Here is a 27525-nt window from a genome sequence, read left to right as displayed (position 1 = left end):
TGACTTATTGAAATGCACAGCCATCACTGCATTCATTACAGAACACTCCGGGCTCTCCGCTAAGACCCCCACCAATCAGCAAGTTATCCCCCAAGTTGTAGATGGGGGGGGGGGCAATAAGTTCCCTTTAGTGGCGGCTGTAGACATGTTATCTTTTAACTGCCAGCTCCTACAAAGATGTATTAAAAAATGAACCAGCACAGAATTTGGTATCTCTAAGGAACATGAGGATAAAATCTGTGAATCCACTTTAAGGTGACCATACACATTAGGTCAATGGCGTGGAGTATTATCGATGGATCGAGTCGATTTATATTTCAATATGCCCAATCCTCATTTGCTACATCCTTTCTCCCCTCATCAAAATAAGCATGCCCACTCAGCCAAGACAAGGGTGAATGACTATGGAGGTTGAAAGAGATACTTTGTGGACCAAATGAGTACAGCCAGCAACTAGTTACTTTTTGTATCATACACTTTTGCCTTGCAACCTTTAAATGCAGAAATTGAACAGGAAGAACATCTTCCACCTTTTATACCACAGTTCTGCCTGTTGGCAATAAAATTGACCATACACATGCTAGTCTATCCCTGACCTTTATTGATCAGAACAGATCACATTATTAATCTATAGGAGTAATAATTGTTAATATCCAGAAAAGAGGTTCGCTAACGATTATTGGGACTGGTCTGTCCCCAGGATTTCATACTCGCCATCTGCCGTTACTTCGCATTTTCTGAACAGGTTATATGACATGGCTAATTATAACATCCTTAAAGGGGTTGTCCCATCCTAGAAAGTTCTTTGCTATGCACAGGATAGGGGATAACTTGCTGATTGGCAGGGGTCTGACACTGGAATGCCCACCGATCCCTATATTTCACCCACCGTGCATCCCAACGTTTTGAAAGCTGTGGCCATGCACAATTCACTTCAATGGACCGATGGAGATGGCAGAGTTCAACCGCTCAGCTATCTCCAGTGGTCCCATTGAAGTGAATGAAAGGGAGATGTGCCTGCACGGCCACATCTGGCAGAACTTCGAGATGTGCTGGGTACAAAAAATAGATAAAATAAATCTTATTTGTAGAGCGCCAACTTATTCCACAGAGCTTTCAAGTAATTTATATATTACACCCCCATCCCCTCAACAAGCTGGGTATTCCTTTTACTGACCTTGGAAGGCTGAGTCAACTTTGAGCTGGCTACCTGAACCTTGCGTGGATTGAACTCGCAACCTTCAGGTCGTGAGCGAGAGCTTAGGACTGCATTGTGCTGCCTTAGCACTCTGTTCAACACTCCTCTTCTCCAAAATGTAGGACTCAGCGAGGGTCCCAGCAGTTGGACCTCTACTGATCAACACATTATCCTCTAGCCTGTGGATAGGCAAAAAAAAACGTGCTGAGATAGGACAAACCAATTTTTAAGCAATTTAAAGGCTACTTGTTACATAATAAAACTTGACATGGCAGAAGTTTTGATCACTGAGGGTCTGAGTACTGAGACCCCTAACAATCGCTAAACCAAAGGTTCAGAATTGTTCAGCGGGACTTTGTGCCCCTTGGGTTCTGATCTGATCCCCTCTGATCAGGAGCGGTATACGCGCTCAATCTGCTTAGTGCCCGCTGCAAGGCGAACAGATGGGGACAAAGGGTCTCGGCTCTTCTGCTCCTCCATTATGAAACGGCCATAGTCCTCTTAATGTAAGTGTAGGTTCTACTAACGTTACCGCCGTCTCTATTCCATCTACTTTTATCTGAGGCATCTATCTGAAGGCAATTGAAATTCATTTCCTGGCTAAATCCACAAAACTAGTCTTACCCGTCCAGTTACTTTTAGTTTGGTGCTGGTGTATTTTAATTTTCCGAAATGAACAAGTGTTTCGGTCTGAGCTGAGCATTGCGCACATTGTGACTATGGACTAGAAGGAGGGGAGGAGAGCTCTAGGAAGTGTAAAGTTGATGTTGGCAAACTGGAAAATATGCAAATGTTTTACCTTTCTTGACAGGATTTCCCTAGAGATAATGACGTTGCAGCCCAGGTGTGAGGACGTAGAGACGGCCGAGGGTGTAGCTTTAACTGTCACTGGTGTGGCCCAGGTACTGTAACTCACCGCACGTCATTTTGGAAATGCATGTCCCCCAGGAATGGATATCAACCGATGCCATGACAAGTTGGCACATCAGGTTTTTGTTTTACAGATCCTCCAAGAACATTTGTAGTGCATATGGAATTCTAAAAATAATGACAAATGGTGTACTATCATTGACTGGACCATGTATGTGCATAAGAAAAAATTACACTGTAGTACTACTACTGCTGCATATTGGGCTGGACCCCTTTTATAGCCAATTTATATAGTCATGAGAAATAATTTAAGAACTGTTCTTGGCCAAAAACACAGTATTACTTGTCATCCACATGCATCTTCTACAGATTTGCATTGTTTTTTGGCTTTTAAATGTTTAACATTTTTGCTTTTTAAATGTTCACATTGGGTTGTTTTTATGGCTTCTATATAATAAACCACTTTCAGTCTCCTAATAATGTCCATTAATGGAGCTGGGTTGTACATTTGTTTCAGGCCGGTGTAGAAAAAATGCTGCAAAGTGAGAGTGCTTTCAAAAGTAGAAGTGTTAATGATAACTTATTTTTGTTGATTATGTTGTCGAAATGCTAAGTAACTCTACAGAGCAGAAATCTAAATCCGATCAGTATGTGCTGTGACCGCCCTTTGCCTTTAAAATGGCCTCAATTCTTCTAGGTACACTTGCACACAGTTTTTTTGAAGAAACTCTGCAAGGAGGCTGTTTCAAACTTCTCTGCGAACTAAACACAAATCCCATTTCTTGGCATATAATCCCAGACAGACTTGATGAGAGATCAAGGCTCCGTGGGGGCCATATCATCACTTCCAGGACTCCTTGTTCTTCTTGGCGCTGAATATTGGCTGTATGTTTGGGGTAATTGTCCTGCTGCAGAATAAAGTTGTAAGCCAATCCAACACCTTCCTGATGGTATTGTGAGGAACGTCCACCATGTTTCACTGTTGCCTGCAGACACTCATTATTGTACCGCTCCCCAGCTCATAGAATCCTAGAATGGTAGAGTTGGAAGGGACCTCCAGGGTCATCGGGTCTGACCCCCTGCTCAGTGCAGGATTTACTACATCATCCCAGACAGATATTTGTCCAGCCTCTGTTTGAACAATTCAGTTGAAGGAGAACTCACCACCTCCCGTGGTAACCTGTTCCACTCATTGATCACCCTCACTGACAAAGTTTTTTTCTAATATCTAATCTGTCTCGCCTCCCTTTCAGTTTCATCCCATTGCTTCTAGTTTTTCCTTGTGCAAATGAGAATAGGGCTGACCCCTCTGCTCTGTGAAGCTCTTCAACTTTTTGAGTCAAAATTTGAAATATTTGTTCGCCAGTCCGGAGCACTTGCTGCCATTTTTCTATACCCCAGTTCCTATGTTTTTGTGCATGGTTGAGTAGCTAGGCCTTGTTTCTACATCAAAGGTATGGCTTTTTGGCCACAATTCATTCATGAAGACCACCTCTGGCCAGACTTCTCCAAACAGTAGATGGGAGTACCTGGGTCCCACTGTTTTCTGCTAGTTCTGAACTGTTGGCACTGCTGGGCATCTTCCAATTTTTAAGAGAAGTAAGAAAGTAAAGACCCTTTTACACGGGACAAGTGTCGGGCAAACTATGCTGACACTCGTCTCAGTGTATACTTGCTCCCGTGCTGTTACACAGGAGCGAGCATTGCTGGATCGCTGACAGCGCGGCCAGCGGGAAGGCTGAAGGAGAGTTCTCTCCACGCTCTCCTGCCACCCCTCTCCATTCACTGTAAGCAGCAGACATTCGGTACTGAACAATAGTGGTTCGTGATTTCTCGTCCAGTCATTGTTTCTGTATGCTTTTACACGATTGTTTGGTGACCCGTCTACGGTCCTCAACATTGCCTGCTTTTTTTCTGCTGCCTCAAAAGAATTTGAACAGCACATCATGAAATCTAGTCTGCTTTGTCTGGAAGAGTCCTTGCTGATGCAGTATAACTACCTTGTGTCTTGTTGCTGTGCTCAGTCTTGCCATGGTGTATGACATGGGGCAGGAAACTGTCTTGCACAACCTCACCCTAGTAGTTGAGTTTGGCTGTACTTCACCCAGTTCTAAGCCTCCTACACAACTGTTTGTTTCAGTTGATGACTGTGTTTCAACCTACATATGAAAAGAATGATCATTATCACCTGTTTTGGTAATTTGGTTAATAATACTACAATCTGACAAAATCCCTGACTTTGTGCATGTGTATCTAGAAGAATTGATAATTTCAAGGCCAAGAGTGGTCACGCCAAATATTGATTTAAATTTCTCTTTTGTTCATTCAATTTGCATTTTGTTAATTGACAAAAATAAACCGTCCAATGGGCGGTCCTATAAGTGATTGACAGCTATCTGTGTATGACTGTTTATGCAGGAAAGGCTGTCAATCCCTGGTGGGACCGCCCATTGGACTGTTTGTCTCAGAATGAGCCCCGTATAAATGAATAAAATACAAGTTCTGCTGAATCTTTTTCCATAAATCTACATATCAATGTTCTCAGCTCTTCCTGCTATATAACATGTTGCTTGCAGTTTGGACAGCATGTTCGAGCTGACAGATGCCCATTGAATTAAACTTTTTTGACTGTTTCCTCAGTCGTCTCCACGACAGCACTACCTGAGATTGCTGCCGCCTCCTGATAGGGCAGGAGAAACTCAAGTTTAAAGACTCCCTTCGCTTCCCACCCTCCTCAGTGTGTTTTTCCTCATGAGTGAACCCCTTTAAGGCAATTAGAGCTACTCTTCACATGGATGAGCCAAAAAATCCTAGAACCATCCAAGACGAGATATTTGGTGGTCTGGGAGAAGAACATAAACATACTTTCCCAATCCACGAGACTATTCTTATTAGGTTCTTTCATTCCATTTCAGACTTGTTCCATTCCTTTCTAAGAGGGATTAAGCAACTCTCTATCCCTTTTCAGAGGAGGATTGTGCGGACTTGGAGACCAAACTAAAAGATGCCCCAGTAGCTAAAGTTGCTAAACGTACCTCCTTACCCCTGAGGATGCTACACAATTTAAAAGTTTCCATTGATCAAAAAGCAGAAAATCTTTTACAAAAAGACATGGGAGGCGCCTTCAACCTTACTTAAACCAGGAGTGTCAGGCTACATGTGTGGCTAGAACTCTTAGGCCAGGTTCTCACACGCCGGAATCTTGGCAGAAATCTTGTGTTTTGGCTGCAGCGAAAAAACGTGTGATTTTCCCCCGGGAAAGCTCTGCTTCAAAACCCGCGGGTTTTTGAGCGGCTTGGCCGCACGCTTTTCTGCTGCGGCTGGCGCTCCTATAGAGGAGAGCACGGCCACAACGGGGAAAAAAAAAAGAGCATTCTGCGGTCCGGGAATCCACGCCGCAACGCCGACCTTGCCGCAACTGATTCGCCGTCCCGTGTAGCCGAGATTTCTGAGAAATCTCGGCCACATGGCTGGCTAATCCTGGGATTGGCGTTCGCAGGCGGATTTGCCGCGGCGAAGTTCTGGACGGAATTTCTGCGGCAAATCCGCCCTGTGTGAACCCAGCCTACACCCTTTCCAATCCAGTTTTGGATTCACAGTTTCCTAACAGGGTTTCTCTTTTTGATGTCATACAACAGTGCCATCTGCTGGCTAAAGCCAGTGTGTGTGCGCCAGAGAGGCTCCGACAGTGGCTGGCAATAGACGGTAAGAGTACCCTGTTGTACGTCTTCTGACAATAGAGCTGTACAAGCTTCAATCAGAATGTAGAAAGATGTCAGACAGTGGATTAGAAAGGGTTAATGTCTGGCTGAGTTAATTAGTTACTTTTGCATTTAGAATTACATATCCATACGATTATATCTGTTCACGGCTAAAACCCTGAAGCGAGTTTTGATGACATTTGGCAGGGCGATGGCTTCCATCCTGAGGAAGGACATGGGCTACCTTTTTATCCCGAAAGTTTATGTAGTTCTTTAGGGAGCGTGACAAGACAAATTTGTTTGGTGATGCACAGGCACACCTCGGCTCCGCCACCGCGCCGTGCAGCAGGGCGGAGGGGAAGGGGTGCACATCATAAGCTAGGCCTCCCCAAACAGGCAGACTTGTGAGGGCAGGCGTCGTTGCCGCACATATGTGATTTATTAAGTGCGGCGGAGAGGGAGGGGGTGCACACTAAACTAGGCCTACACAAACTGGCAAACATGTGAGGGCAGGCGTCATTGCCGCACATATGTGATTATTAAGTGTGGCGAAGGAGAAGGGGGTGCACATCATAAGCTAGGCCTACGCAAACGACAGACACCTGAGGGCAGACGTCAATAATCGCATGCGTGCAGCAATAAGTGTGGCGGAGTGGAGAGAAAGGGGTTGCACATCATAAGCTAGGCCTCCCCAAACGGGCAGACACGTGAGGTAGACGTCGTTGTCGCACTAATGCCATTTATTAAACTAGCAGGGATACCCCGGATTAAAACTTGAACAAACGCACATTAACATGGATTGAGATTTTTAAGAAAATTTGTGTTGCCCATAGCAACCAATCACAGCACTGCTTTTATTTTACCTCAGCACTATAACAAATAGCAACCAATCACAGCGCAGCTTTCAGTTTACCTCAGCTATGTAAGAAATGAAAGCAAGGCTGTACGACACAAACTGACAGATTTTGCTTTAAACTTGGAATGAAAGACGCAAAACACAGCTTAGATAAAAAAATACAAATTCCATGCTGACGAAGTCGCGGGTAACAAGCTAGGTCAGAATAAAACTTCCCATGAGCAGATTTTAGGTTTACTGCTGGTTCTTAAGATGGCCACCAGCTTCTTGGCAGATGCGATGACCGAGTCAGTCAAACTATCAGTACGTATTGCGGCCTTGTCTAATTCTACTAGGTGGGTTTATGGCTTAACCCTTTCCAATCCACTGTCTGACGTCTTCCTACATTCTGATTTGAAGCCTGTACAGCTCCAATGTCAAAAGTTTGTCCGACAGGGTATTCTTATCGTCTATTGCCAGCCACTCCACATTTAGAGTCTCTCTGGCGCACACACACTGGCTTTAGCCAGCAGATGGCACCATTGTAGAACAGCAAAAAAAAAAAAGCCTTTTAGGAAACCTTGAATCCAAAATTGGATTGGAAAGTGTTAAATCCTGTTCAGGGGATTTGGCTTCAATAAATGAGTTGTGTCCCCTGCCTTTCCATGGTCAGTTTCTATTTAGGCCAGACTTCGATTAAATCTTGGCGAAAGCGTGACATAGGAAAAGAGATTTTCTGAAGAAAGACCACCAAAGAAAAGCCAATTTTTCGTACCTCATGGCAAAATCAAGAGGCTAGTAGAGGCAAAGGCAAAACGGGATGCTGGAATTATGCAAAAAAGGGTAGAGGAAGAAACTTTCTCTTCAACACCAATCAAAAAGATGATCAGAGACCAAAACCATGATGCCATTCCAGTAGGGGCAAGGTTACAGGCTTTTTCAGAGAAGTGGGCTTGGCTCTGCAGAAAACTTTTGGATTTCAAACCTAAAGGAGGGGATACTACATAGGGCTCATTTCTCACCCCCTCAAAATGTCACAATCTCTTCTTGCCCCCCCATCTCCGCTAACTCTATTGTAACAGGGAGTTTAGTATTTATTGCAGCTGGAGGCAGTGATCGCAGTTCCTGCAGTCGAACAAAGGAAGGTCATTATACCAAAGTACTTCTTATCAAAAAACACAATGGGAAGTTTTTGTATGATTTAGAAATCTAAAACCTTTGAACACATCAGTGAGGTACAGAAGATGGAACAATAAACTCAACAGTGAAATTAGTAGAAAGGGCGCCTTTTATGGCAACTATAGACTTTTACCCTTTCCAATCCACTGTCTGACCTCTGAAGGCATTCTGATTTAAGGCTGTACAGCTCTGATGTTGGAAGACGTCCGTCGGGGTTCTCTTACTGTATATTGCCAGCCTCTCTGCTGTCGGAGCCTATCCAACCTGTCACCTCTTGCAGTACTGGCTTTAGCTAGCATATAGCGCCGTTGTATAACAGCAGAAAAAGAGTAAGCCCCCTAGGAAAACCAGGATACAAATTGGATTGGAAAGGATTATAGGACCTCTATTTCCATGTCCCAATTCAATCGAATCTCAGCAATTCTTCTAATTTACAATATAGGAAAAGAGATATGCCATTTTCTGTTGAAATGTCTACTTTCGGGATGTCTTCTGCCCCCCCATGTCTTCGTAAATATTATGTCAGAACTAGTTGTCAGGCTAAGGAAAAAATCGGTTATAATAAATCCATACTTGGATGACGCTCTGATTATGACCGAAACCAAGGAGCGCTTAAATTCACATTTTGTCTCTTTCCCAAGAAGTCTTTCAGGACCTTTATAATCAAATGGGCAGTCCCTCAAATTGATCTCTTCGTAACGAGAAAACATTAAAACGTGAACAAATTTTTCTCCGTCCAGAAGATCATCCTACTTCAGTGGATGCATTGACATAGAATTGGGGACACAAGCTAGCTTGCGCTTTCCTCCAATTCCTTGTTCCCAGAGTACTCCTGAAATTTCTTCATGAAAGATGTCCGTTTTGCTTATCACCGTTCCATTTTTGGCTCAAGAGAAGCTGGTTCTCCCTTGTGAAAAACATTAAGCATCCAGGATCCAGTGCATCTTCCATCCTTTCCAGATAATTTTTTTTGACCCAGGGTCCATTAACATATTAAATTGCATCAAACCGTCCTCTTTCAGCATGAATACTGAAAAATCCACACTCTTAGGGAAGGACTTGTCAGAAAGGGTGACCCAAAGTTTGCTGTTTAGTAGAAAAGATACTACCAGCAAGAGCTTTATATTTTGAGTATAGAAAAAATTTGCAGCATGGTGTCGACTCCGAATATATCTCTAACTTTCAACTTTCTTCAAGATGAACTGGACATGGGTCTTTCCTCTAGTATGTTAATGGTCCAGGTAGCAGAACTCTTGTTTTTTTTTTGTTTTTTTTTGTTTTTATTTTGTTCAGTTTTTTTGTTTTTTACTATGCTAAATCTCTCAGGTCACATGGGTTTCTTGGTTTCTGAAAGCAGCAGATTAAAACCTAGAATTGAGAGTCTATTTACATCCTGGAATTTTAAACCTGGGTCCTTAAGGCCTCTTTACACGGGCTCTATCGCTACAAAACGCATGTATGTGAAGCCCATGGCTTCCAACGGGTTCTTTTACATTAGAGATGTTTTGTAGCCTGAAAGAACCCATTGTGAACCATAAGCTTCACATACATGCGTTATTGTAGCGATGCCGCTACAAAATCTCGTGATTTTGTGGCCCGTGTGAAACAGACTTAAAGCCTTAGTTTTTGTCTCCTTGAACCTTTAGATTCTATCCCAATTAGGACGTTGGCACTAAAAACTTTTATTTTAGTGGCCATAATCGGAGCACTAAGGGTAAGCGAGCTTCAGGCCTTATCAATTCAGCAGCCATTCTGTAGGATCACTGAGAATAAAGCTGTATTCAAATTAGACTCCATGTTCTTGCCCAACTTAGTATCTTCTTCCCAAGGATCTCAGGATATAGTAATTGCCTCCTTTTTGTGATACCAAAAAATGACCAAGAACATAGTTTTCACTGACTTCATGTTAGGACAGTTCTTCAGCTCAGGGGAGGCGGGACAAAAATGTATTCAATTCTTCAGTTGCAAGAGAGCCCGGCTGGTTACCATGGCAACAGGACACCAGATACCGGCGTCCTGTATTGCCATTGCCTGTTATCGCTGTAATAAGAGAGAAGTCCTGCAAAGCCTTATCATAGCGATCCACGGTGCTACAGTGTAAGTCCCCCAGAGGGAGAAAAATGGTGTTAAAAAAAAAAAAGGTCAAAATAACGTACAAAAAATAGAAATGTGAAAGAAAAAAAAAAATGTGAAAGGGAAAAAAAAAAAGTTAAAACCCCCTTTTTTTAATGCTTTTTATTGTATTGGCATAAAAAAATCCCACATATTTGGTATCGTTGTGGCCGTAACGACGCATACAATAAATTAAACACGCTTTTTATCCTGCACGGTAAAAAGCGTTTTAAAAAACGCTAAAAAAAACTGAGGCAAAATGCTAGTTTTTAGCATTTTTTTTCCTCCCAAAAAACGCAATAAAAGTGATTTAAAAAAAAAACAAACTTATGTACCCCAAAATGGTGCCAATAAAACCTACAGCTCGTCTCGCAAAAAAATAAGCCCTCACAGAGTTCTGTCCACAGAAAAATAAAAGTTATAGGACTTTGAATGCAGCGATTTTAGAAAAAAAAAATTTTAAAACAAAAGTTGTTTTTTTTTTTATTGCAGAAAAGTGGAAAAAACTAAAATATAAGCATTTTGGTATCGTAACCGTAGCGGCCTGCAGAAAAAATGTAGTGTGTGATTTATGCTGCATAATTACCGCTTTAAAAAATATATATGGCAGAATTGATGCGTTTTCTCTCCCTGCAATCCTAAAAAAAAAATAATAATAAAAGTTTTACAATATAATCTATGTACTAAAAAAATGTCACCAATAAAAAAACTACAGTTCGCCACACAAAAAACAAGCCCTTATACGGCCCGTCGACAGAAAAATAAAAGTTATGGCTTTTGAAAAATGGAGATGAAAATCTACCAAAAATCGTTTGGTCCTCAACGCCAAAATAGGCCATGTCCTTAAGGGGTTAAACCTCTGCCGCCTTCTGATAGGACAGGAAAACCAGTCTCAGGTGGCACTGTCGTGGAGACTTCCAGAAAACCGGATTACCGCTGAGTCTTATTCCTTTTTTTTTCTTCCCCTTTTTCAGTCCTTCAAAGGGACTTGGAAGATGCGATCGTTCGATCGCTAGGATAGTACACTGTTTCTTACGTAGTGCATTCTACTAAGTTTATGGCAGCAGCCTGTTAAGCTCTGCCGGAGATCGGATTTAATAGGCTGAGTTACATGGTAGACATAGAGGCCTTTTGTCGGGCTTCCAGTTACCTCGGGAGCCTGTTGGTACCTTGCAATCTAACTGCGGTGTGCCGATAGGTGACAGAAGGAGCCCCTTCCCTCTGTCATCTGTTTATATGCTGCGGTTGCTGTTGATTTATGGCATATAAGAGATTAAACTGCCAAGATCTGAGGTTTCCCCATTCTGGCAGTTGGAGCAGGAGCCTGGCTGTCAGTCAGCCAAGCCACCGCCTTAAAAAGCTGTATGTGCCGGTTTAAAGCCCATTAGTGATGTCAGTTAAAAATGTAAGTAACCTATTCATGTGCATGAAGCCTTACTATGATGTGAAAGTGATGATTTGATCAATGATGATTCTTTGTTCTACTCTGCATGGAGTACAGATGTCTGCTACAATCCATATAAAGTGTCCGTTAGTAAATTTTAAGCGTAACTGTCTTTTTTCCTAGGATTGTTGTCTAATGTATTCGTTGTCGTTAATATCCTGAATTACATGTCCCGTGATTACTCTAGTTTGTGTGCACCTATAGATATCTGTCTATACATTAACGATATATTGTGTATTATACATTTATTCCTTGTTTGGATGCTTTGCATATGGTTTTCGTCTTTCTGTACTCTTGCATGTAAGGTTATGTACACATTTTTAGCATGTCTCTGTAAAGAAAAAAAAACCCACAATTTGGTACATAGCCTAAACATTTAGAGGGGTTGTCTCACCAAATTGATTTGCCCTCACCGCTGGGATACTTATTCCCTATCCTGCGGATAGAGGATATGACTGCTGGGACCCACACTGATCACGAGAGTGGCAGTATTCGGTGTCCCCAAATAAATGCAACGGTGTTCACTCATGCCCACTACCTCTACACTCATTTCAATGGGACTGCTAGCATAGCCAAGCACTTGTACAATGGCAGTCCCATTGAAATTGAAGGGGTATTTCTACTACAGATGACCTGTCCGCAGGATAGGTAATCAATAAGTGATCGATTGAGATCTGCCGCTTGGGATTCCCTGCTAATGAGTGCAGTAGGCCAGATGTAGTGATGAGTGGTCAGGGCTTGAAGTGTAATAAGCTCAGAGCCGGAAGTGTAATAGCAGGCATTGCTCCCATTGATTTTCAATGGGAGTGAAGCTGCCTATTACACTTCCGGACATGACCACCGATGACTACATCAGTCCCACTGCATTGACAGTAGGCCACATGATCAGCTGATCGTCATAGATCCCGAGTAGCAAGCTCCCACCAATCAACTATTGATGACCTATCCAGAGGATAGGTCATTAATAGTTAAAGTCCGGAACTACCCCTTTAATATTAGAGTTGCAGTGTACATGCATGACCACCATTCCATTCATTTGTATTGGCCCACATGATGCTTCAGAGAGGGTTATATGTCAATGCTACTTTCTTTACTTGATATGGTTTTTTTGTTGTGTTTTCGTTTTTTTTTTTGTTTTTTTTTGCTTGTGTACCGTATATATAATTCTTTTTCTTTATTTTAGGTGAAAATCATGACTGAGAATGCACTTTTAGCTGTGGCTTGTGAGCAGTTTCTTGGAAAAAATGTCCGTGATATTAAGAATGTTGTACTACAAACCCTGGAAGGCCATTTGCGATCTATTCTTGGTAAATGATTTGTTGCAACTGGTTAAATGATCCAAATAATTATTTATGCATTTTACATCTATGGTCCGTTTTTGACAATCTTTACATGCGGCAGCCGGGTGTTACACTGCAAGAAATAAGGAACCCTGTGACACAGGGCCGTAGAAAAGCATGTATTCACATATGATTATTTTGCTGTCCTAGTGATGCAGCTACCTCATGCATCACCCTGCGTGGATGGACCCAAATTGCTATTGGGTCCCCAAAAGCATTAGACCAAAGTTGATGTAAATGAACGAATTCAAGTAGTCGGCCATGTTTGAAATTTTTGTCTGATTGGACAAAAGCACTTCAGTTCTCCCAAAAGATCTTTCTCAAGAATGTTCCCAGGAAGACTTTGTCCTTCGGCCAATGTCTTGAGCATGTATGGGTGGCTAACAGCCAATATTAACTAAAATGCAAATGGTTGCGTCTGCAAAACAATCATTCACCAGTCATCCACTCGACTGGTCAACGATCGACCTACTTTTATCTAATGTGTTTGGCCACCGATTGACTTTTTGGAACTTTCATTCATGAGGATAGCTCATCGGTATAAAAAATGCCCAAATTCCCAGACGACCTCTTGAAACATGGGTAACTGATGATGATTAGCCTTATTCAATGGGGCTAATCTGATGCAAAATTGATATGGATTTGCAGCAAATTGCATCATGTGGCTGGCTCTACTAGACTGGGTCCACCTGGGGCTTATTTCCAGCGGAATATCCCCTGTGGGTATTCTACTGCAAATCGGCCATGGAAAGCCTACCTCCTAATCCGCACCATCTGGTGCGGGTTTCCTCGCGAAAGAGGGGGTAAATTTCCCAGTGGAGACTATGATAAAATTGACATTCCGCAGATTTGAATTCTGCGCCACAAGTCCGTTTCCACACAGGTTTTATGTGGATTATTTCCGCAGTTTATGGATGAGATTTTCAAAATCTCGTCCACTTTGTTGCTACTGTAAATTCAGTGGCAATTCCACTTCGCGTGAACCCCACCTAAGGCATCCTAAAACCAAAGGAATCTGCATGGATCACTACTGTCACCTAACCAAGAAATGGAGTTAGAGGCTGCTCGGTTGTAAAATATTGATGTCCTGTCCTCTGGATAGGTCATCCGTCATAGATCGGTGGGGACAACCAACAGGGACCCCATGCCTATTAACTGTTCTCTTGGCCGGTGCACTGAGCTGATATTTGCAGGAAGTAGTCGGCTCCGTTCCCACTGCAATGGCCGGCTTGGTATTACAGGCAAAGTTCCCATTCATTTCAGTGGGAACTTGGCCTACAATACCAAGCTAGGCCACTTTAGTGGGAAGGGAGCTGACTGCTTCCTTCAGTTCCGTGCATGATTGCATTAGCCCAGAGAACAGTTGATCGGCAGAGTTCCCATATGATAGACCCCAATTGACCTACTATTGGTCCTGAAGATGAACCAGCAATACTTCACAACTGGACAACCTCTTTACTTCTTATGGAAACGATGTAGACTAATTTTTGTGCTGATATTTCTATGTGATGTGATTGCGAATAGGTGTCCTAAAATACATAATTGATCCCTGTAATTGACCTCTCATTCAGGTACACTAACAGTAGAGCAAATTTATCAGGACAGGGATCAGTTTGCAAAGCTGGTTCGTGAAGTCGCAGCTCCTGATGTTGGCCGCATGGGTATTGAAATTCTAAGCTTTACCATTAAGGTAAGTGTTTCAGAAGAAGTGATTTTTGTGTCTATAAATGTGTAAATGCAATCTATCAATTACCCTTCCTTGAACTTATCTGACACAAAAAGTGACTGCTATTAACCCTTTCCAATCCATTTATTTTTTCTCACCCATTCTCCCCAGCTCCAAATAAATTGGAGCTGGGGAGAATGGATGAGAAAAAATACATTTTTCCCTGCACCCGCCTGAACTGACAGAGTTCAGGAGGGTGCAGGGAGGGACCTGCTTACCTGACCGGCGTCTTCCGCATTCTCCTTTTTACCTCCCGGCTCGGCGATCATGTGACCGCTAGGGTCAGGTGGCACCTGGCGGGTCACATGATGGCCGGGCCGGGAGGCAGGAGGAGCATGCGCAAGACACAGGTCAGGTAAGCAGGTCCTCCCACGGTGCAGGCTCCCGGCTCGGCGTTCATGTGACCGATGGGGGTCAGGTAACACCAGCGGTCACATGATCGCCGGCCGGAATCTCTATGCATTACATAGCGCTATGTAATGTGTAAATGAGAAGGCAGAAAGGGTTAAAAACCCTTTCTGCCTTCTCCTCGGGGGTCCTCAATGAGGACCAGTGCAGGAGTGTGTCTGCACCCGATCTGTCTGACGATCGGGTGCAGATGCACTCCTGCACTGCAGTGTCGGGCCTGTCCCGACATCGGAGCTGTGGAGGAAAATGATGCTGTCGGGGCAGGCCCGAGATTGGATTGGAAAGGGTTAAATGGGCCATAGTAGGGCTATGCAATTTAGCCGAAAACTAGACTCTCCATTTTTTTTTGTCTCTCTGCTTTTTGATGTAATAACAATATATGGAAAAAAAGATATATAGATGATTAACTTTTTTTTATTTTTTAAAAGTAGTTGTAGAACTATTGGTGGAAAGTTAGAATTGTGTAAAATGACGATTAATCGAATCGGGCCTGCTTTGTTCTTGATTCAGTATCATAATAAATGGCGCTGAAGAAGACTTGTCACCTTCAGAAATCTTGTCAATTTTGAGTCTTTGAAACCAAGGTTGTCCTTCCTCTTGACTTGCACTGGCGTTACGTTTCCGTGTGATTTCCATAATGCATATTTTTGTTCCTGCAGGATGTGTACGACAAGGTCGAGTATTTAAGCTCGCTGGGTAAGACTCAGACAGCTGCTGTTCAGAGAGATGCTGATATCGGCGTTGCTGAAGCAGAACGAGATGCAGGCATTAGGGTACGTAATCCACCAGAGGATTTGAAGTGCTTAGAATACTATATGTAGCTTTCAGGTCCCACCGAGTAATTTAATTTGTTGTTTCATTTGCCTAACAGGAAGCTATGTGCAAGAGAGAAATGCTGGATGTCAAATACGTCTCCGACACTAAAATGGCAGATTCAAAACGGGCCTTTGAGCTGCAGAAGGCGGCCTTCAGCCAGGAAGTGAACACCAAGGTGGGATAGGAGGAGAGCAGCAGTGTAACCCCTTACATCCTGCAATGGCAACCATGAAATGTAAAGTGTTTGGGCAAGGGGTTCCTACAGGTGAAAGCTTATTAGGCCATGGCAGAGGCAGTGTTACACTGACGGGCGATAGGACTTTGGGATGCGAAGTGTTTTAAAAACATGTTATAGAAGCAATCTAATGATCATAACTTTTTGGGGTCCCAATAGGGGACCACAAACTACGATTATTAAAATTTGATTAATAAAAGAAGCCCTAATTGAAAAAAAAATATATATATATAAAAAAAAAAGAGCAATTGTATAAAAATCATAAGAAAAGGGTAGAAAATGTGTATATATTAAAAATATGGTATTGCCACAATCGTAACAACTTGTAGAGAAAAAAATATAAAACCCTATTTAAACCGCATCAGTATGGCGTGACACAATGAGTTTTATGTAACCCAAAATGGTGTCAACAAAAACAATTTAAGTTGTAGGCCTCGGAGCCTAATGACACAAAAATTGATTTTTTTTTTTAAGGGGGGGGGGGGTTGGTTTTTTTTTTGTTTTTTCAGTAGAAATATATATTTTTATTCAGGAAAAAACTGTTTAAGTGTGGTATCTCGTTAATTGCAGAAGAGAAGATGGAGTAAAGATAACAAAAGATATTTTATATTGCTTGTCATGCAAAAAAAAGATGCAATTACAGAGGGATTATATTTATTTTAGGTCCATCTTGTTAGGGCTCCCTCCCACGGATGGATTTCCGCCGCCTAATTCGCGGCGGAAATCCTCTGCGTTGCCCGCAGCTATTAGGTTCTATTGAACCTGATAGCTCAGGGCTCACGGTGCGGAATTCAGCACCGTGAATTCACCCGTCCTCACCCGTGGCATGCTCTATTTGCCGCGGGTGTACGTGCGGACGGCTTCCATTGCAGTCAATGGAAGCCCATCTGTCACGCTATCTTCCGCTGTAGCACAGCGGAAGATAGCGTGAAACCGCTTCCCCGCCTACCGCCACCGCGTCAGGTGACGCGGTGGGCGTGTCATGTGACGTGGCCGGCGTGTCACATGAAGCTGCGGGAGCGAGGACGCCGGATCCGCAGGTTTGGAGGTCTCTGGGGGGCGCCGTGATGGGCTCTGCCACGGAATTCCGCGGCGGAGCCCGTCACGGCCGTGTGCAGCCGGCCTTACTCTTGTAAATTTCAACCAGTAAATTATATGAACCCTACAGTAGTGCCAGCAAGAATGACAAGTACACCCGAGAAAGAAAAAAACACCTTTTTCATTGGTAAAAATAGCTGTTATAACTCAAATGAAGATAGGAAAAAATGTTTTAAAAATTCAGTCTTTTAGGCCCTAAATACGCCAGTCCGTAAAGGGGTTGTCCGGATGTTATACAGATTTTTTTTTTTTTTTTAACTGGATCTGAATGTGTGAAAACAGTAGTGGTACTTGGCCACAGCGCCTTATGGTCTTTGTTTAGCTGCGGAAACCACTTAACCAACCCCACCCCCACCCCCCTCCCCAAGACTGCAGGGCTGCAGTGTTGGGACGCTTGGGCTGAGGGTGGGTAAGCACTTCCACTAGTTTTAACACTTTTTTGTATCTATGTTTAAAAATTTGTATAGCTTATGGATAACCTTATGGTTGGATTCTCCTGCCAGATTGTGTACATAATTCCTGATTAAAGGGGGTAACTGAATTGTGGAAAGAAAGAAATAATTGATTATTGAGTCAATATTGGTATATAAATCATGGGTACTATATACATACGTGTGTGTTATATAATATACATATGTATTCTACACGTATGATGCTTTATTCATAGTACTGGGCTCCCTATATGGAGAGGAGAGGCCTTATGGGCCCCCTAAAGCTCCTGGGCCCGGGTGCATTAGCATCCCCTATAGTTACGCCCCTATAGTCTGTGCTGTAACCTGCGCCTTCATCTCCTTGCTCTGTAGAAAGCAGAAGCTCAGTTGGCCTACGAGTTGCAGGCAGCTAAAGAACAGCAGAAGATTCGTCAGGAAGAAATTGAGATTGAAGTCGTGCAACGGAAGAAACAGATTGATATCGAGGAGAAGGAAATTGTGCGTACAGACAAGGAGCTGATTGCTACAGTGAGGAGACCAGCAGAAGCCGAGGCCTACAGGATGCAGCAGATCGCTGAAGGAGAGAAGTGAGTGTATACTTTGCATCTACAGTATTGGCTTTCTGTGTATTCCTAACATTATAGCAAACAGAAACACATTTATAGTCCCCAGAGAAGCACTTAAAAAGGTCGTCTCATCACTACAACTCTTCCTATATTCCCTATTGTAGCGTATGAATCTTATGCTGGCAGTTCTCCACCCTGGCTGACCAAGCAAATCCATACGTTACATGGACATCCGGTCATTTGATTGGCCAGCATATGATACAACATTTATTCTTCAACAGTCACGGCTTTCCAGCTGATGCCCGGGCACTACTGGAGCCCGACCTCCAATGATCAGCCAGCTTTTATCTGAAAAGTATTTGTCTTTATTAAATGTGACTTTCTGTCTGTTTTAGCATGCCATGCAAAGACTCTGCTGGTTAGGATCAGCCTGGCACTTCCTTATGTTTGATTTCTGTAGGGTGAAGCAAGTGTTAATTGCTCAAGCAGAGGCTGAGAAAATCCGTAAAGTTGGAGAAGCTGAAGCATCTGTTATCGAAGCTATTGGAAAAGCTGAAGCGGAAAGGATGAAGCTGAAAGCGGGTGCCTACCAGCATTATGGAGAGGCAGCTAAAATGGCGCTTGTGCTGGAGTGTCTGCCGGAGGTAAGCAGTCACTTAAAGGGGTACTCCAGTCGGTGGATAAAATTATATGTGCTCCTTTTCCGTATATATATATATATATATATATATATATATATATAATATATAATATTCTATAGCATTTGTATGAAGCATAAAAAGTGTGTTCAATTTATATATTTTTATTTTTAAAAAAAGGGAAATGTGTGCCAAAGGGGTTTTTCGTTTTACATGAATTTATTCTACATTTTTTTTTTTTTTTTATGTCTCTATAAGGGACTTGAACCTGCAATGTTATGATCACTTAGATAATACAATGCAGTACTTCTGTACTGAAGTGTATTATCTATATTCTTTAACGATAATCGCTATCACAGACCTGTAGGCCAATGTTAGGCCTCCAGTTGCCATGTCAGCCCATCGGCCCTCCATGATTTGATGGTGGAGGGTCGATGACTTCAGAGGGAACTTCCTCACTCTGTGATTTCTGTACATACCGTAAATTTCTGTACATACCGTGATCAACATTGATAGTGCACATTAGGGGTTAATGGTTGGGATCAGTGTAATTACCGATCCCCACATTGCAACTGGACGCCAGCTGTCAGTCATAGCTAGCTAGCTTCCACTGTGAATGGCGTCGACTCAGCTCCTGAAATTGTGCCACTTCCATATGTTGTGAAAATACAGCAGTTTGCATGAACCCCCTTCCCACGTAGCATGTACATGTACCATATATACTTGAGTATAAGCCGAGTCAATAAGTTTTACCACAAAAAACTGGTAAAACTTATTAATTCAAGTATAAGCCAAGCTATACTCGAGTATATGCTGGGTAAAAAAAAAAACTCCATACTCCCCTCCCAGCCTGCGTCTGTGTCCCCGGCGGCGGTGCGACAAGCTGCTAGAATCCTTCCCGCTGTCGTCTCTGCTCAGCTCTGTCATTCCCCGCCATCAGCACTGTGATAGGCTGTGAATGATCGAGTGCCGGCTGTGATTGGCCGACGCTCGATCCAATCACAGCGCTGACTGCAGGGGATTTGAAAGCCGAGCAGGGAGATGACAGCGGGGAGAATTCTAAAGCAGCGGCGCTCGATCATTCACAGTGCTGACGGCGGGGGATTTAAAAGCCGAGCACGGAGAATTCTAAAGCAGCGGCGCTTGATCACTCACAGTGCTGACAGCGGGGGATTTTAAAGTTGAGCAGGGAGATGACAGTGGGGAGAATTCTAAAGCAGCGGCACTCGATCACAGCGCTGATGGTGGGGGATTTGAAAGCAGAGCGGGGAGAATTCTAAAGCAGCGGCGCTTGATCACTCACAGTGCTGACAGCGGGGGATTTTAAAGTTGAGCAGGGAGATGACAGCGGGGAGAATTCTAAAGCAGCGGCGCTCGATCATTTACAGCGCTGATGACGGGGGATTTGAAAGCTGCTGCTTTAGAATTCACCCCGCTGTCATCTCCCTGCTCGGCTTTCAAATCCCCCGTCAGTGCTGTGGAAGGAAGCGCTGTGATTGGATCGAGCGCTGGCCAATCACAGCCGGCGCTCGATCATTCACAGCCTATCGCAGCTCTGACGGTGGGGAATGACAGAGCTGTGCAGAGGGGGCAGCGGGGAAGATTCCAACAGCTTGCCGCACTACCAAAGGGGACACAGATGCCGGCTGGGAGGTGAACATGGAGGGGTTTTTTTTTTTAACCCTTCACTGATTTTTCAGCACAAAAAAATGTACTGAAAAACTCGGATTATACCCGGGTATATACAGTATGTCATGGGGCGGGAAGAGGTAAAAGTGTGAAGCTGTGTTTTGAGAAACCTATGGAGGTCTCGGAAGCATTCATCAGTGGGAGTGAGAACATAATGGGATCACTAAAAGACACCTGGACTCTGAGCGCTGTGTCCCTCTTATTGCTCCATCAGATCAGAAGCAACATCTTAGAGTTGGCCAGCTCTGAACAAAGCTGAACCTCTTAGTGCAAGAATATACATGGAAGCCCAGTTCTTGCACCCCTCACTTTTTTTCACCACTAGTTTCTGGAATTCTAGTCATTCCTTCTGGCCATGCCTTATTTTGTGCTGTTGATGATAATTACTCTCTTAACCTGTGTCCTCACTCTCCACAGATTGCTGCCAAAGTTTCTGCTCCATTGGCCAAAGTGGATGAAATTGTCATTCTCAGCGGAGAGAACAGTAAAATAACTAATGAAATGAATCGCCTGTTGGCTGAAGTTCCTGCTTCGGTTCAAGCTCTCACTGGAGTAGATCTGACAAAGGTGAGTGTGCTGCAGTCTAATAAGAAAATATCACAAAATAATGTATTGTGCGAACAATGCAGTCATTTACATGTAGAGATGAGAGTGTACTCGCTAAGGCAAACTACTTGAGCGAGTAGTGCCTTATGCGAGTACCTGCCCGCTCGTCTCAAAAGATTTGGGTGCCGGTGGGGAGTGGCGGGGGAGAGTCGGGAGGAACGGGGGGGGGGAGAACTCTCTCTCACTCTCCCCCCCCCCCCCCCCGCCCCCCCCCTGCTCACTCCCACAACTCACCGCTCTCCCCCGCCGGCACCCGACTCTTTTGAGACGAGCGGGCAGGTACTCTCATAAGGCACTACTCGCTCGAGTAGTTTGCCTTAGCGAGTGCGCTCGCTCATCTCTATTTACATGGCGTTCGCTGATATTAGTAGAAAATCTCAGACAAAATCGTGCAGCGTTGCATTGTTTGGTAAAATTCTGGTCGACATGCCTGGCGCCGGACAGACCCCCATTATAGTCAGCGGGCGGGGTCCTTTCAGTATCGTTCAGCTTCTGGATTTTGATTATTCAGGACAGAGTCTAATAACGGAAATCACCCGGAGCCCTGACACAAATAATAATCTTTATTTGTATAGCGCCAACTTATTCCGCAGCACTTTCAAATGGGAATAGGCCTCAGAGTTGAGGTCCATTTACACACACAGATGATCGCCCAAAGTTCGTCAGAAACTGACAGTTTGAGCGATCATTTTGCATTCACTGCTAATGGGCTAATCAGCCCATTAGTAGCTATGTAGCTTCATTTGCATGTATTTAGAGAACAGCGGGTGGTCTGTTCTCTAAATACATCACTATTGTTCTCCAGCGGGACAGCTGCTGAAAGAATGTTATCAGCTCTGCCCTGGTGGAACTCAGTGTGGGGTCCCTTTTTATCAGTTCTGATGGATTTTCACTGATCTGAAGTCAGCGATGGACGAAAAGCGCATGGTAAGTGCACGTTGGGCACACATTTACGCACAACGATTATCACTCAAAAGATGGCTTTTGAACAATCATCATTGTGTGTAAAAGGGCCTTAGCTCTTCACAAGTGATTAAAGACATTTTGCAAACCACCACCAGTCAATGAGTCTTGGAAACCTAGTGAAAGTCATGCTACATACAAGGTTTTTCATGTCACATACTAAAGTGAATTGCATTCAATGGTTCTATAATCTAAACTCATTTTGGTATTGATTGGACTCTAGATTTTGTCGCTGCATAAAGTGTGTGATATTACTGGGTTTCCAGTGGTGGGATCTTCTAAGTGCATGCAGCTCTGCCCCTTACCTTGCATGCCACAGTACATATTGCTTTGGCTTTGTGGCCTTTTTAACAGAACTGAACCTCTACTAGTCATGCAGTATTTAATTGACATGAATGTTCTGATTTTCTGTTTCCCTATGGTAAATATCCATCCATGAACAGTATCTTGATATGTAGATGGGTCCAAAACTTTGTGCTGGTTTATTTCTTAAAGAGACTGTCACCATCTTTTTAAGCCCCTCTCTGATGGCAGCACAAGGTAGTGACCATCACATTGACTACAGTGATACGTCTGCTGTGAGGATCTATGCAGTCATTTTGGAGAAACTTGCATTTTATCAGTAGCAGCACATGCATAGAGGACTACTTGAAATAGTCCTGTACATTCATGAGCTGCAGTCCATCTACCCTCATCCTGCACTCCAGCCATTGACTGCTGTCTGCCTATTACTATGCATAGAGAGAGAGCTAGGGATCATTGGCTGGAGGACGGGGTGGGTGTAGATAGCCTGCAGCTCATGAATACCCAGGACTAGGTCTGGGTCTAGATGCTACTAGTAAAATGTCATTTTCTCCAAAGCTACACATAGCAGATACATCACTGTAATCGGTATGACAGACACTACCTTATGATCCTCTCAGTGAGGGCTGCAAAAACATGGGGAAAGATTGCCTTTAATATGTCTTCATAACATGACGAGCTCCATTTTTATGGTACAGAACCCCTAATTACAAGATACACATGTCTGCAATTGCCACTAAAAATAATCATCCTCTTTATATAGCGCCAATATATTCTGCAGTACATGAACAGACAAAATCAGATATTACAGAGTAATAAAGTAACTTTACAAGTGAGGGCCCTGCCAGTGTATTTACCAATATGAAGTCTAGGTAGTACGGAGGATACCAATAGAAGAAGGGATTGGGTTCTGAGGATGATGTGCAATGGAGGTAAATGAAGAAGAGTTCGATTAGAGGATATCATAGACTTGCCTAAAGAGATGTGATTTTTAGGGCATGCTTAATACGGTGGGTATTAGTGATTAATCTGATTAGGGTAGCGCATTTTAGAGAACTAGTGCAGCTTAGGATAAGATCTGGAGACTGGAGTGGGAGGTTTGCATTATGGAGGAACTTCATCTAAGATCGTGAGGAGAACAATGTTAGGGCAGTAGACAGAGAAGAGGGAAGAGATATAGAGCAGTGCAGCTTTGTGGAGAGTTTTATGGATGAGAGTGATACAGTGCTCTCCAGAAATTTGTAAAGACCCCATGTTTCAAACAGCAAATCACTAGTCAGAAACATCTATAGGAGGTTCTCATATAAGAATGGAAACGTATGCCAACCAGAAAATGTAAAGGTTTTTTTCAAGATGAAGATATCAATGACCTATTCTCAGGATAGGTCCATAATATCAGATCAGTGGTGGTCTGGTGCTGGAGGACAGGCGTGCAGTGACTGTAACAGGGGGAGGCATCGGTGTAGTGTGAAGCAGCCAGGCGTATCCTTCTGTCCTAATTCAGGATGGATTGCAGGGGAAGAGTTCAGTAAGGGAAAGAGCGATTTCAGTATTCAAGTTCAGAATGGGTCATGGCAGCAATAAGACTTTTTGTTACCTCAGTGAGAAAAAGACTGATTCTTGGGTGTTTTTGAGGTGCAGATTACAGGATTGTGCAAGTCATTTAATATAGGGAGCCACAGAAAGAATGACCTCAAGACAGCGGCCATGCTTCCTCACGGACTGAAGGCAGCTCTACTGCCGTTGTACTGCTGTAAAGATGTATAAGGAAATTAATCGGTACAGAATTTTGACCGTAAAACAGACCTAGGCGTTCACTTTAAAAGCAGTTTCCATTTCTTATCTGCTCTCTCACTTGTCTTCTCACCTGAATAAGGATTAGGTTGGGGCATATTCATTATATCTTATATGTAGACATGAGCAAGTACGCTCGGTTAAGGCAGATACTCAAAGGAGCATCGCTCTTCTCGAGTATCTGCCTACTCGTCCGAGGGGGGAGTGAGAGCACGCATCCAAATTGCACAATTGCAGCTTCTTGTTCTTTTATATTAGGCCTTTTTTTCCCAAAATTTCTTTGGGAAAAAGTGTGTGTGTCAGGGGAGGGGTGGCTGCAGGCTGCTTGTCACTAGAGATGAGCGAGCATACTCAGTAAGGTGATTTAGTCGAGAGAGCATCGCCTTTTTCGAGTAACTGCTGGCTCGTCCCTGAATATTCGGGGGGGTGAGCGGGGTGTTGTGGAGGGGATCGGGAGGGAGACAGATCTCTCTCTCTCTCTCTCTCTCCCCCCCCCCCCCCCCAACCCCAACCCCGTGCTGCTCCCCGCGGCTCCCCCGAATCTTCAGGGACAAGCCAGCAGTTACTCGAAAAAGGCAATGCTCTCTCGAGTAAATCGCCTTACTGAGTATGCTCACTCATCTCTAGCGACAAGCAGTCTGCGACAGCAGTGCTCACCCAAGCTCTGCGGTCACTTCAGTCAGCTGATCAGCAAGGCTCGTGAGCGCTTAAAGGGGTTGTCTCGCGGGAGCAAGTGGGGTTATACACTTCCGTATGGCCATATTAATGCACTTTGTAATATACATCGTGCATTAAATATGAGCCATACAGAAGTTATACACTTACCTGCTCCGTTGCTGGCGTCCTCGTCTCCATGGTGCCGTCTAACGCTGTCTTCTCCTTCCATTTATACGCGCTTGCGCTGTGCGGTCTTCTGCTGTGTTCAATGGAGCCGCTCCGGCGTGCTCACGCCGCCGAGGTCTTCTGCGCATGCGAGCACGCCGGAGTGGCTCCATTGAACACAGCAGAAGACCACACAGCGCAAGCGCGTCTAAATGGAAGGAGAAGACAGCGTTAGACGGCACCATGGAGACGAGGACGCCAGCAACGGAGCAGGTAAGTGTATAACTTCTGTATGGCTCATATTTAATGCACGATGTGCATTAATATGGCCATACAGAAGTGTATAACCCCACTTGCTGCCGCGAGACAACCCCTTTAACAACCACCGATCAACTATCGATGACCTATCCTGAAGATAGATCATCAAGACATTAATCCCGGAAAGCAGAGGATTGAGCCTCGTCATACATTTGCCACAGAAACGCCAGTGTACTCTTAGGCCTCATGTCCACGGGGAAAATCAGGCCCGCTCCGGATTCTCCATGGCGAATCCGGAGTGGGTCCCTCCTGCCCCGCGGACATGAGCGCTGAAAATGAGAATAAATAAGAATAAACTTACCTCTCGCCCGCTCCGGATCTTCTTTTCGCCGCGGCGTCATCTGCTCTGCGTCGCGGCCGGATCTTCTTTCTTCGGCCCGGCGGATGCGCAGGGCACGTCGGTGACGTGCCCCGCGCATGCGCCGGCCCGAAGAAAAAAGATCCGGCCGCGACGGAGAGAAGAGGGTGCCGCGGCGAAGGGAAGAACCGGAGCGGGTGAGTAAAATCCTTTTTTTTTTTTTTTTTTTTTTTTTGTCTCCCGCGGATCCGGACGGCTTCCATAGGCTTCAATAAAAGCCCGTGGGAGACCCGCATGAAAATAAAGCGTGGTCCAGATTTTTTCATGCTCCATTTTTTTAAAATCACTTTTATTGACCATCCGCAGGTATTTATCTACCCGCGGGTGGTCAATGCATCCCTATGGGGTGCGGATCCGCGGGCAGGAGAAGAGTTAAAATCCGCTGCGGATTTTAATTCTTCTTTTGCCCGTGGACATGAGGCCTTAGGCCAGTGTAGGACACCTCAGTCAAAGACTTTTGGGACACATTTTCTTAATACAACACACAATCCGTGTTCAGAGATGTACGTATCATAAACATGCACTGTGACCGTGTCGCTCCTTTATAATCCATGTGCCGTTGATCTGATTTGTATCACATTGTTCCATACTTACAACTTTTTATATATATATATTTTTTTTTTCCATCCCGCAGATCCCACTGATCCAGAAAGCCACGGGTGTCTTGGGCTAGGAGAGAGTGCGAGCAGCCTGCCCTTCATTCACTTGAGCAAATGCCTTCAATTCTTCGGGACTCTGTTTTATACAGAAAAGACAATTTTTGGTTACATTTGTAAACATCTGGTGCCTTACGTTTCAGGACCAGAACCACAAGTTGTCATATCATTTTAAGTTGTTTTTTAGTTTTTGTGTTTTTTTTTTTTTTTTGTTTTTTTTCTTGTTGTTTTTGTCAAAAGGTTATATATATATATTTTTTTTTTAGCTGAATCATTTTAATGTGTTGTGGTGATTTTCCTTTGTTTCTACTATACAATCTGTTTGCTAGGCAGGGTTCAGGTATAGCTGGAGTCGCTGCCGTCTGTGCCTTCAGACTCCTCACCCTCTGGTGCATCCTGTCCTTGCTGCCAAAATGCTGCTTTTTTTATGGTAGGGACTTCGGCCACACACACATACACAGCACTGATCCATGGCTCCTGCCGCTGTAATCACATTGAATATGCCTGGCCTCAATTCCAACCCTCTTAGCATCACAAAAAGAAGCTATGCAGATGTGTGTAAGTGTCTTTCAGTTGTACGGGCTGACACCAATCGTCTTGTAATGGTTTTCATAGTTAAGAGAAATGCATGGAACGTCGGTCCATTCACATCCATTTACACAGTGCATGCGCCCCCTGTCCCCGTGCTTGTGCCATTCTAAGGGTCGACTTTGTAAGTGTAATTCCATCTGTCCATTGTTGGATTTTTTTTTTTGATTTTTTTTTTTTTTTTTTTTTTTTTTTTTTTTTTTTAGGATCAGTGCATTTTTAACACAATTTCCACATCTGAAATGGAAAGCTGCCGCCCGTATCCCTGTTGTATGTCACCTAATTTACTCTAATCTGGCAAGTGTACATGGCCATTATTACCATGATGCTATAAGTGGTAGAGCGGTATTTACTACATGGTTGATATAATCCTATTGTCATCGCAGTTGCCCACCCTAGTACTTCTTAAGATGTGAAAATACCTTAATGAGTATTACTGTTCCCCATGTGGTCTTATTACACAAGTCTCAGCAGTTGCCATTAATTATATTAACTTTTTTTTTCTTCTTCTGTCTCGTGAAGAGACTCAGTGCACCAACCACAACTGAGATGTATAACTTCATCTGCCTTTGTTTGTGATGTACAAAGTTTTATATTACTTTTGAGCTCATAAGAGTACCTACATCTTATCATAAATACACTAGTTAACGGGTTGTTCTTAATTTGGGCCAAACATGGCCGCAGTGGACCGAAACAGCTGAACACAATTGGGCTGTTTCCGTAACTCCCATAGAAGTTATTAAAAGTTATATGTTAAAAAAACATGCTATGCCGTTTCCGTAACTTGGGAGCTGCGGAAATGGCATAGCTCACTGTAAAACACTGTTTACG

General features: G+C 43.7%; 1 protein-coding gene across 1 annotated transcript in view; it reads left to right on the top strand.

Moving 5' to 3' along the window:
• The window catches only part of FLOT2 (flotillin 2), a 71691-nt gene extending 44829 nt beyond the window's left edge, over nucleotides 1-26862 (top strand). Inside the window, exons 3-11 of the mRNA XM_066599562.1 lie at nucleotides 2010-2100; nucleotides 12523-12646; nucleotides 14251-14369; nucleotides 15473-15586; nucleotides 15685-15804; nucleotides 17766-17980; nucleotides 18420-18603; nucleotides 20704-20853; nucleotides 26085-26862. Coding sequence (XP_066455659.1) covers nucleotides 2010-2100; nucleotides 12523-12646; nucleotides 14251-14369; nucleotides 15473-15586; nucleotides 15685-15804; nucleotides 17766-17980; nucleotides 18420-18603; nucleotides 20704-20853; nucleotides 26085-26123 — 1156 coding nt within the window. The 3' untranslated portion in view covers nucleotides 26124-26862. The remainder of the gene's footprint in view (nucleotides 1-2009; nucleotides 2101-12522; nucleotides 12647-14250; nucleotides 14370-15472; nucleotides 15587-15684; nucleotides 15805-17765; nucleotides 17981-18419; nucleotides 18604-20703; nucleotides 20854-26084) is intronic.
• Nucleotides 26863-27525: the final 663 nt, after the last annotated feature.

Source organism: Eleutherodactylus coqui, chromosome 4 (assembly GCF_035609145.1).
Source record: "Eleutherodactylus coqui strain aEleCoq1 chromosome 4, aEleCoq1.hap1, whole genome shotgun sequence".
Classification (NCBI taxonomy): domain Eukaryota; kingdom Metazoa; phylum Chordata; class Amphibia; order Anura; family Eleutherodactylidae; genus Eleutherodactylus; species Eleutherodactylus coqui.
Note: the sequence above shows the minus strand (reverse complement) of the source record. Positions and strands in the feature narration are given on the sequence as shown.